The 12035-nt window shown below is 45.7% G+C and overlaps 1 protein-coding gene across 1 annotated transcript in view; it reads right to left on the bottom strand.

Moving 5' to 3' along the window:
- The window catches only part of CLMP (CXADR like cell adhesion molecule), a 34419-nt gene extending 22660 nt beyond the window's left edge, over nucleotides 1-11759 (bottom strand). Inside the window, exon 1 of the mRNA XM_088534543.1 lies at nucleotides 11717-11759. Within this exon, the coding sequence (XP_088390669.1) occupies nucleotides 11717-11744 (28 nt within the window). The 5' untranslated portion in view covers nucleotides 11745-11759. The remainder of the gene's footprint in view (nucleotides 1-11716) is intronic.
- Between the last annotated feature and the right edge of the window lie 276 nt (nucleotides 11760-12035).

Genomic DNA, 12035 nt, shown 5'->3' with positions numbered 1-12035 from the left:
AAAGCAGCTGTGATGCTCCAGAAAAGAAACCTCAGTGTTCTGCAAGATGAGCTCAAAGGTATCAATTAAGCCTAAACTTCTGCAGGTTGCCAAAATAGTAACCGTAAACAGCCAGAGAAGAATTCTCCATTTTTTAACCCAGTTCTACTTTCGGCTACTCTGCATCAGCTCCTGAAAATTACTGGAAAGAAGTGATCGGGCTAACTGGTTATTCTAACTCACATGGTGCCTCTATTCTCCAAGAGGCTCATTAGTGTTGGCTTTGAATTTGGGAGATGCTTTGACTACAAGTGTGGCAGTTGCACATTTAACATGCCTACCAGCTCTTTCCTTCCCATATCTGCTGCAGTGACAGGCTATTTACCCATTTTCTCCCCATTTGGAGCCTAAGCTTACCCTCTCAGCCTCTGCTGCGTTCCTTCAGCCCAGGGAGCTCAGCAAATGGAAGAGCTCCTTCTGCAGCTCTGTAATCTTGCGAGTACTTGATTACATTCGCCTTCTACAGTGAGAAGTGAAAGAGGAAATAAAGTAGCTCATCCTGGAGATAACAGCAGTTCACTGGCCCCAGACCACACAAGTCTATGTCTGGCCCTCATTAGCATCTAAAAATAAAACCAGATCTTCTCATCTGCCTCAATTCAAGTACATAAAATGCATTCCCTTGTACAGTCCTCATTCATCATCAAGGCTCATTTGGAATGATTACAGTATCAGCATGATTGGCACAGGCATAACAGTAGCAGGTAAGACTTAAGATCTGGTTTGTGATGAGACCACTTCATCTCATGCAAACCCTTAACTGACAGCCAGCTGCCTTTGCCCTCAGTGTGGAAGCTGCTGTGTGGGGAGATTGTTTGAGGGGAGAGAATTGTCAAGGGTTTGCCCAGAAATGTTTTATTCAAGCTGTTTATCCTCAAAAGAACATTTTCCTTTTAGAATAAATTGTCTAGATTCTGCTCATTCTAAACACAGGAGACAGGATTCAAGCATGTTCACTTTGAGGAAGTATGGCTGAGCATTTCCTACAAAATTTATAAAGAACTTAAGTCAGAACTTCTGACTCCCAAAGATAAATTCTTGCAAAACATAAGGGAAAAATTGGTTCTGTCAAACAGCATACAGTTATGATGCAGAGTAATGAATTGCAGATAAAAACAGAGAGCAGCTAGAGGGTCTCTATAAAAGGAGAGCTGGTAAAAATGAACTACTCATCAATACTGAGAGATCACAATGCAAAGTACCATAAACTACATGGTTAAAGAGGACAATTCCATTCCTGCAGATGAGGTAGCTATGGCCCAGAAAGGACCTTTACAGAGCATATGAACAGTGCCCATTTAAAATGTCCACAGAAATAACATACATCTGCTTCTGTGGGCCTTCCTGTCTGCACATGATGGACCTAACTGATGGTGTGCATTTATAAAGCATGTACCCTCATTACCTGCTCAATTACTGCTTTTACAACACATGATTTGGCAATAAAGGTTGCCCATTGTGAGGCTCTACCAGCTCCCAGCAGATTTTCTGTTAAATTCTGCTTCATAATGAAGTTTTGCATTCATAAACAAATTCCAATTCCCCATTATAATTTAATGCAGGTTGGCTCAGGATATATTTTCTTGTCTTCTGTGTTATCAGTCTGCTTGCCACATCCTCGCCAAAGGGGATTCCTCTCCAAGTCCTCCTCTTGGTAGGGTAGGATGGCCTCTTTCAGCTGAGTATTATACACACTGACAGTGCTGACACAGAAGAATAAAAGCTAGAATGATTCAAGGCAGCAAGCAGGGCTCTTCCCTCAAGATCAGAAACAGGCAGCTGCACTGCAGTACTTCCCTCCTATAGCTCAGACTGAGACCCTACCCAGTGAGGACAACCCACAAGCCCGTGGTGATGTCCAGCCTGTCACACTCTCTTCCACTATAGAAAAGCTTATTAAGTGATAACAGTGAGACCACACAGATGTTTCTCCTCCACAGAAGTCAGAGGGCTTTGCTGAGGAAGCCCCATGTCATGAGGGAGATGTTAGTAGCCGGTTTGGGACACTGTGGTATGAATGGGTCAGAGAGCACTGACCCCAAAGCTTCCCATCTGATCTGGCCAGGTTAGCAGGACCTCAGAGCACTGAAGATCTTCTGTAATAGGAAACACTTAACTGGGAAGATACTTTCTCATTTATCTTGCAGGGCTTGCAAGGGCTTGCAGCAGCACCTTGGACTAGGATCACAAACTAGGATCCCTTTGCACTAAGCGCTATAAACATGTCAGCATGAAGAGGCAGTGCCTATTCCAAGAGACAGCTCAGCAACCCTCATACTCACATTTATCCCCCTTCTCACCCCTGCTGACAGAGCTGCAGTGATGGAAGTGAGGAAAATAGAGCTGAAGAGTTCTCTGCAGATCATACACATGTCACAAGGCATTGCAGAGTGATAAAATCTTGCATTGATAGGATTTTCCTACTCAGGAAAGACATACATTTAAAAATAGAGAAAAAAAAGAAAAAAACAACTTACCTCAGCCCAGCACTGCCTCCATTAAGTGACAGATTTTTAAGTATATGGAGAGTGCACAGTATAATTGTTTCAGCTCTAACCAATCATTCAGAGCAAGCTTCCTTGTTCACTTGTGATTCTTCCGAGCTGGGGTAGGGGTGTAAATACTGCTGCTTTGTTTTAATCAAACCAAGCATACATGAGTTTTATCCACACATCAGTTTATGGAGACAGAGCAAAAATCACCTGGCTTATTTCAGCTAGAGCCAGTCCAGCAAATGGGAAGAGCCTGAGCATTGACGAGATGTTGGAGGAGCAGTAATGGGGGATACAGACAAGATTGGCATCTCTGTAATTTGTTTAAGTGGCCAGTGAAACAAATCGTTCCACGTGCGTGAAAGTCTAAGTCCTCTCCCCATCTTTACACCCGAAGATGTTTCTAAAACAAAAAAAAGAATAGTTTAATTCTTTAAAAAGTTTCAGGATACAAATAGTTCCAGGAGCTCAGAAAGCTTAAAAAACCCCAAGAGCTAAATGAAGAAATAAATCCCACTAAATGAGTAAGGACTGAATGTTTCAAAAGGCCCTAACACCACACTGCTTTCAGCAGAGCCCAAGCACAGAGCCTTTAAAAAACCTAACACCTCAAATTGGTTGCAAGCATCTTGGCAGAAAGATGCAGTGCCTGGCATCTTGGCAATGCAGCAGCAATCTGCTTCATGCTACAGCCATTTATTTGATCTAAGCAAAGCCAGCACTAAGTAAAAGGAGCTCAGCCACTCCAGCTCATCAGAAAGACAAAAACATGGTTACAACATAAATATCTTAACAGGGAAGAAATATTTTAGGAAAAAACACCAAGAGTTGAAGCCAAAAAAATATTCATTTTAGTAAGATACATGATTTGCTGACAATTTTATGGAAGACTTTCCACCATTTGAGGCCTTCAAACCAAGCCTGTCTTTCTGGAAGAGATATTTTGCTTATATGCTTAAAAAACTCAAGGGTAATAGGAGTGAAATTCTCTAGCCTCTCATATACCTGCCCTCTAGCAAACCTCAACACTGCCCTTCATTTTGTTGGGCTCCATCTTTGAAGAGATGGTTCTTCCTGCCAGGCTGCCCTAGACCTCCCGGAACTGTGTCCACCAGAATATCAAGGATCCCTCAAACAGAACAAATCTTGCAGGACTATTTTCTTCCCTGGCTTCACATGCTGTGATCCTACCTACGCTGTACAACTAGTCAGTTGTAAGGGCCTTCAGCAAAGCATGATCCATGAGTCTCGTGCAACCCTGGATTAGTAGCTCCAAAGCAAGTCACTTGAGGATTGAGCTCTCCTTATACCAAGCCAGAATGGATGCAGATTAACTAAGGGCCCCAGGCTTAGCACGTTGTTGGCCTGAGCCAGACAAGTTCATGAGGCCCTGCAGCTGCATTTCCAGAAGTGCCGGCCCTTTATTACCCAAGTTCACCACTTCAAATAGAGGCATTCCAAAAACACTTACAAATGGAGCCTGGGACTACTTATATCACTGAGTCACTGGCAAACCAAGAAAAGAATCTAGACATGCTCAACACTGCTTTGACCAGACAGTCCTCTGAACTGCTTACAATCCCTAGCTGGGAAAGAAATAAGAAAAAAATTACAGCATTTGTCAACAGAAGAACTAGGCTTTGTCATGTGAAAATGCCCTTTGTCTCCAAACAAGGACTCAAAACAATGGAAGCAAAGACTGGTCTTGCCCACAGCACAGACCACATCAGAGGATGACAAAGCAGTATTGTTGAAGCATCCATCCACACTGGATGGATTCCCTAAAACAGATAGTTATGCCAAATGCTGCGACTCCTAGGGCATTAACACCGAGCTCTCAGAGAAGGGGAACAGGCTGCTGCAGAACAGGCCTATTCCAGGCAAGCAGATAGCACCAAATTTCAGAGCTGATGCTCAGCAAGGCTTTGAAGGCCTCAGAACAAAGAGAATGCCCAGTCACCAATATGGAATATAATCTTTGCACTTTGCTGAGATATATGGACTTCCAAACCCACACTGCAATATAGATGGGATCAGGAATTGCCTGAAACTACCACTGGATAAAGCAGAGTCAACTGCTGACTGAAGGGTGAAACCATGAGGGATGCCCTCCCTCAAGTCTTTGCTCTGCCTTCTAGAGGCTCTCAGTACTAGGGGCTTTCCAAAGGAAATGGCTCATAATTCCTGGTTTACCCTTGGATTAAACAGTCTGGGCCAAATCCTTCCTCATCAGGCCTTTAGGTTACCTTCAAGTCAGTCAAGTTCTATCAGCAGAGACTTGCTTCCCGTTCTGAACAGCTCTTTGTGAACAGTATTTTTACATGTTCTTCATTTCATGCAAGACACACAGAGCGTTTAACAGACATTCTCTGAAGCTACATGCTGTTGCACTGAAATGAGTGCTAGTGCCAGTTAATGCCTGGGGAAAACAAAGCAATTTCCTTAGTATTACCCAACAAGTGAGGATCCAGCACAGAATTCCCAGCACTCCTTCAGACACCAGCCTTAAGCCTCGCTTCAGCAGATTTGTTCTGGAATTACCCTAGTATAATAGAGCTCGGAATCTGGCTCAGTCCCTCCTTCTCTGCCGAGGTTTGATAAGTGATCCTTTGTTCAGCACAAGGCCTGATGCTGGAGAACATGGCTCCTTTTTCCTCTTGTCCCTGGAATTGTGATTGGAAATAATTGGAAGTGTCACTGGAAGTAATCAGAAGTGACAGTCCCTGGGCTATAAGGCTTTTGCTTGAAGTCTAACAACCCCCCCCCCCCCCCCCAAAACAAAACCTAAATTTAAACAATGAAGTCACAAAGTAATCTGCCTCCAAGGTTAAAAACCCTGCAATTTTTTTTTGGTGAAACAGAAGTGCCTGATTCTGTTTTAGCTCCATATTCAAGGTTTGCTGTGCAACATCAAAGACTTGTGTTTCCACACAAGCAAGCACACACCACCATTCCTGGTGCTTTGCAGCCCTATCCTCCAGACAAAGTTCATCCCTATATTAAAGATTCCTATGGCCTTTAAAATTTTATCAAGGTTTTAAAGTGCAAAAAAAATAGCCTAGCAGTCTGAGCCCTGAGACTCAGCTAGCACGCATCTCATAAATATTCCGAGTACTGGAAAACCACCTCTTCCTGATATTTTTACTGAGGCACAGAGGGGGAAGGGAGCAGAGCCACTTGTTTTATTTTTGTATTCCAGGTCTGGAGAGGCCTTATCCAATCCCGGTTTGCATTAAGTCCTGTTGGGGCACTTTGGGAAAGCAGCCCCTATTCCAAAGGGCCCACAGCCCAAGTAAAAAGCTAGTGAAAAGCACAAGCTGGTGGAGCAGGAAGGGAGGAGACAGAGGGACAGACAGCTTGGCAAAGTCTAAAACAGAGTGGGGAACTGAATCCAGACTCCCAGTCCCTTACACTAAACAGCCCCTAACACTTTCCTGACCTGTTGCTTTTGGTTTTACCTTCAGCTACTCCAGCAAAGCAAACCACTTGCCTCTAAAAGGGATCCAAGGGCCCTTGCACTGACAGATTGCTTCCTGTGGCATGGTTAAAACGCTGATCCCAACCCAATGCGCTCTGCAGCCACTGTCATGCGTTGCCTCCAACTGTGCACGCTCCATTTCATTGTTTCCAGGAGAGCAGCCTCCCCTCCACCAGGGCACACTGTAAACACAGCAAGATTGTCACTGACCTTTCCCTACCAACGGCAATTAAACTGCAGGCACTAATCTGAACTCCAACCCTTCTACCCAATTAAACTCGGGAACATATTAAAGCTCCATACGCATTTTGAGGCCACAAAAGTAGGGATGACAGCTATAGGGGAGGTGATAAAAAGGCTGGGAGTTGCTTTTTAAGGTCTATTGATTCTTGTAGAACAGCACATCTCACATCACAGATGTGGGTCTAGCCCATTAAGACAAATGCTGAGTTAGAATATTTGCTTTTTGTAGCTGCCTAGCTGGGAGAAGATGAGGGAGCAAGCAAGGAGAAGAATTGTTTAACATCTTTTTCCAGTCACAATCACCCCTTTCAGAACATTTTACAATTGTTCATGTCTTTTGCCAGGTTGCAAACAAAAGGTGACTCTTCCCAGTTCATCATGTGGGGAACCTGAGGCACCAAAAGTGATTTAAGGAAGCCTAGCACTGAGACTAGGCTGAAGCAAGGCAGCACCATCCTCCAAAGGGCTGCCCTGCTCTTTTCTGTACTGAACCTGCACTGGGTGCTCTCAGGGTAAAAACAAACCTGATTTTATGGGGCTAGACCATCACCAGAGATCCTAGTGACAACTGCAACACAATTTGCTCATGTTGACCTGGCTTTCCATCACTTGGCTCACACATTTTTTATTCTTGGGCTTCTCAACATTTCTGTATTCTCTATCATTTTGTGCTGTGAGCATCTATTCAGAGCCTTCCGACCTGACTTCACCCTTGGCTTTTTGCTGAGCTCCTTCTATAAACTAACCGTTTCTAAGAATGGATGAAGCAGTAGTTTGGGAAAAACAAGACCCATTCATCTTAGGGCATCATAAAGTTTCCAGTACACCCAGAGCAGCCTCTTTCGTAGCACGTGGGTGCATACAAGGCAGGCAATTTTGAACATTTAAGAACTGAGTTTTCACTGTATATTTATATCCAATTCCAGATGTGAATGATGCACATACATGCAATAGCTACCACCTAAGCTAAGATAGAGAATTACTTTAAAGAACTACATTATGATTTCACTAAGGCTGCAAGGACCACAGGAAAGAAAGTGCCAAGAAAGCATCTAGCAACATCCCTCTTCCCTGGGTACTGCACACACGTGCTATCATTTAGCATCACACACCAATCAGATTTTCACAAATACACACGAGACTTGGTCACAGTGACTGTTTACATTTCTTTTCAGGCACTTTCCAAAAAAAACTTAAACAAATCCCGGATTGCAAACCTGCAGAGTTCCTTATAAAGCCCTGTATTTGCCTTAAGGAAGACAGGGGCATTTGTTGTGATCCTGAGGATAAACATCGGGACATCTCCAAGCCAGTTGTGCAATGACAAGCATTTCTGGGAAGCTTGTGCTGCTGCTGCTGCACAAAACATCCTTCTGCAGTGGGCTTGAGGACCCTAGTACAGAGAACCATTTCCCTCTAGGAGACATGGTCCAGTGCAGGCACCATGGAAAAAGACCAAGTCTCCACAGGTCTCTACAAGAACACCTTATAGTTTTTCATCCCTTCACAGAAGTGAAATCACAGCACAGGCTAAGGGACTGATTACATTCACTTGGTAATTCTTTTGACTCAACAGAGATATTCAGTTAAATAATTGGCAGCTATCCTTGGGAGAAGAGTGTTATTTTGAGCTAAATACACCAAAAGTAATTCTCTGTACCCCTTCATATGGCAAATACTCAAAGAAAAGATCAAAACCACAGTAATCCTTGACAAAAAACACTGTTCACAGCTATAGATTGGTTCTTTGTGTACTGTAGTCACGGGCCAAGACTGTTTTTGTTAGGTGCTGTATAAGTATGGGACAGAATTCTTGCCCTACCAAGCTTCTAATCTAAATACATGATGAAGCAAAGAGGCTAAGGCAACACAGAGGGAGCATGGAACAAAACAGAAGATGGTAATTGTCATATACTGATAGTCTCAGCAATCTGGGAAGGACCTGAAAAATCAGCAGGAACATACGATCAGCTTACTTGAGAGATAGCTTGAAACAGTCCCCCTTAGTCTCTGCTAGTTTCCAGGCACAAGTGTTCCTTCAGAGCAGTCCCTGGGGAGCTTCTCCATGGCCTCCCTCAGCCTCCATGGCGCAGGATCCTGCAGTTGCCCCTCAGCTTGTCCTCGTGGCAGTGGTGCACAAGGGGAAGGAGAGGCAGGTCAAGGAGATGAGGGGCACCGTGCGCGGGCTGCCGGGCTCCTCGCGCAGGGGACAGGCCCGCTCGCACGTCCGCGAGCCCGAGCCCCGGCACAGCCCCAGGCTGACCTGCCGCCGCGCAGCGCTGCGGAGCGGCGCCCCAATCCTCACGGGAGCAGCTCCGGCTCGCTTGCCGAGAACACCCGGGCAAGCGCAGCCTGTCAGACCCCATCGCTCAGGCCGGCGGGGACCGCAGGGGTTTGCACCATAACCTTTTCCAGCGCGGAGAGACGGAGCCCTGGTGCTCCATGCCACAGCTCCATGCCCTTCGGCCAGCACTGTAAGGGAGTTCTTCACCTCTGAGCTTAGCAGGCAGAGCGCAGCTACAGCAGGAATAAGAGGAATACAGCGGCTCCAGCTGCACCATGCTAGGAGTTTTGCCACAGATAATACAGACACTCATTCTGAGCACGTCTTTACCACACTATTACAAGGCCAACTAAATGCACAAGTCAGAGCCGCATGTATATTTGTATTCAGCAGCTTCAGTGAAGATTCCCCACTCATTATTTCACGCTCTTATCGCTCCCCAGAGACCCTGCACACAGTGCACGTCTAAACTTGGCTCCCAGTGCATCTGCTCTTGATCCCAGAGAGCAGACTACTTAACCTCCTGCTGCACCCTCCCATCTAGAGCAACTACGTAGACTTACTGATGAAGCAGGCAAGTTGACTGGGGAAGAATGGAAACAGACTCTTCCTTCTGTGTGGGTAAGAGGCTGCCTGCTCCTCAGATTAAAAAGATTTGAGCCACTCAAGCACTGCAGTGAGCAGAGTAGTTTCAGCATCAGCAGGAGCACACCAGAGTCGGATGGCTCAGCGCATATTGTATACCCCTTTGGATTCCTAAACCCATCAGTTTAAGAGGGTCAAAGCTCATACTTTATCAAAATTTGTTGACAAAGAAAGCCAAGCATGTTATGCCCATGTGAATATGGGCATATTCTATGAATTCCCTTCTTTAAGGAAAAGATTCATTAATAAAATACAAAATTGGCTAGGGGATGAAGGAGAAAATGCACAAGAACTCCATCTCCTGACAATTTAAATCCATTAGGCAAAACATTCATTTACATTAAAATATTTGCCACCTCTACTGGCTGAAAAACTCACTGTTGTCCATTCTTAAGTTTTCACACCCCAAAACAAAGAATTTATTATTTCACATGGAAAATTCCATTCTGATTTAAGAGTGTTGTTTGTTACATCAGCAGTTTGAAATAAAATTTTGACCAGCTGCAGATTCAGATAAGAATCCATGTCAAATGCTTGCACATAGGCATACATCCTACCATCACTCCATCTTCCACTCCTCACACCTTCCTTCATCCAACCGTGGCAACAGCAGCAGGTCACGGGTCCTGCCACACTTAGGAAAGACTCCTTGGAGCATCCTATTAACATTGGTGAATGAGCCTGGACACAGCAGAACCATTAGAGCTGTTTGATTACCAGGCACCTACCAAGCAGGCAAGAGAAAGGGCAGTTCATTGCTATAGTGTGGTGCCCAAAGACCAAACATTCAGGGTCCTGCTGGGTGCTTTGGAAAACCATTTGATGCCCTGCTCCCTACCTGTGTTGAGGCTGAGAAATTCAGTTCATGGGCTCAGCACACGATTGTTTTTGCTGTGGCTTTACCAGCATTATGGAGCAACCCAGATAACAAAGAAGTGCAAATCATTCTAAAAAGTTTATTGCGCTTCCTGGATAAAAGCAGCACTCGTCATGAGCTGCAGCTACAGCCACAAGTGTTTTCTCTGTAAAGAGCTCTTTGCATTTGCTCCTGGCTTTCAACATTTGGCCTCTGTGATGCAAGTCTTCACCTCAAGAAGTTGAGGTGGGCACAAAAGTGCCATTGCTCTTTCTTCTCCTCCAAGTTGAGCAACTGTCCCTGGTTACTCAGTTTCTGCAGAGCCATTTTTCATTTCTGCGGGACAGACTCTGACAGCTCTTACAAAACCAGCTCCTCACCCTTAGCTCAAGGTCTCAGCTGCCAAGTCCTCCATCTCGCAGCCACACCGAGACACCTTGTCCAGAGCAAGGTGGAGAAGGGACAAGGTGCTGCCAGCTCTGCCCCTACAGAAGGGACAGCACTTGTGGGCTCCTGCACACGTTCTCACAGAAAACCTTCTGCTAACAGCAGTCCCTGAAGCAAAGCCCCTTCTCTACCAGGCACTGTGCAGCTCTACAGACCCATGTCTTCTGGGCACCTCTGCCCGACTCGGCTGTATCACCCCTGCGAGGTGGAACAACACAGGGCTGTGCCCTGGCACGGCTCTCCAGCACCCATGTGAAACATTTACATCCACCCCTCGAGCCCCTCAGGGCGAGGGGATGTGCACAAGTCCCCCGGAGGATGAGACACACGTCCTCGCGTGGCTGGGGAAGGGGGGACCCAGCCACCGCAGCCCCTGCCCCATCGCAGCAGATGTCCAAGCCGCCTGCCCGGCGGCACGGTGCAGGAAGCAGAGCGGAGACACCAACTCCCTCATCACATTACGGAGCCTCCGGAGACACCGCGAGCCCGGCTGCTTCCCGGCCACTCGAGACAAGACCCCGGGGCTGCCAGCCCCTTCCCTCTGCAACCTAGGGCTCCGAAACCCCTCTGCCCTCCGTCCTCCTGCCCTCACTACCCTCCGCTTTTAGTCTTCTTTCCTGCTCTCTGCTCTTCTAGTCAGTCACCTCTTTCCTAGTCCTTCTTACGGCAGCCTTTTTGCCCCCTTTTTATTAACCTTCTCCTTCCATTTCTTCCTCTGCCTCCCTTTCCCCCCCCAATCCTTTCCCCCAGCCTCCTCTCACTTGCACTCTAGCACATCTGTTTCTAATTTGAGGCATCCACTGGCAACAATGGTCCTTTTTTATTTTAAAATCAGAATGTTAAATGCCTGAGCAAAGCAAAACAGTTAAGCAAACTTGACACTACGCCTGAAACAAAGACATTTTGTTCACCTTGCTTCCCCAGTGAAGTTAAAACCCCTCACTAGCTCATTGCTTATAAGCACTGTGCTTTTAAAAATGCAAAATGAGCGGGTTTAACCGCTGCTTCTAAAAATGCAACTAGTTTTTAATAACTCTGGTCATCAACCTACTAGTAATTAAAACACCAGGAAAAACATCAAAAATAAACCCAGACAGTACTGAATTCAGACTTTTGCATGAGTTTATTTTCTTTGCAAGCCCCTTAAGCTCAACATAAATGATTTTTTTGTTGTGCAGAGAAGGCACATGCAAGTTTAACACCACAAAATAAGACCAAAAAAGCCAACATACCTAAAAAGAAGATGGAAAGTGCAGACATTCCGTCTCCAGGAGAGAGGGACTTTTCCTCCCTTTTTCTTTCTTTCTCCCAGGAATGGCAGGCAGACCTGCAGAGAATTCAAAGGAATGCCTCTGGAATGCACCGAGAGTAATCACATCCATGTGTCAGAAAAATAACCAACTTCACCGCTTCTTTCCTTCTGCTGTCCATATTCCACCCAGAATCAGTTAGATCCTCTATCTCCGCAGCTTGCTGTTCAGGCCCTTGAGTTTCTGGAAGGGAAGAGACAGCGGCGGTGCAGCAAGGAGTTCACATCCACGGCAGCAGAGA

This window comes from Tinamus guttatus, unplaced genomic scaffold (assembly GCF_059628265.1).
Source record: "Tinamus guttatus ecotype Peru unplaced genomic scaffold, ASM5962826v1 Tinamus_guttatus_pri_ptg000566l, whole genome shotgun sequence".
Classification (NCBI taxonomy): Eukaryota; Metazoa; Chordata; class Aves; order Tinamiformes; family Tinamidae; genus Tinamus; species Tinamus guttatus.
The sequence above is the reverse complement of the archived record's forward strand: the minus strand, read 5'-3'. Positions and strand labels throughout refer to the sequence as shown.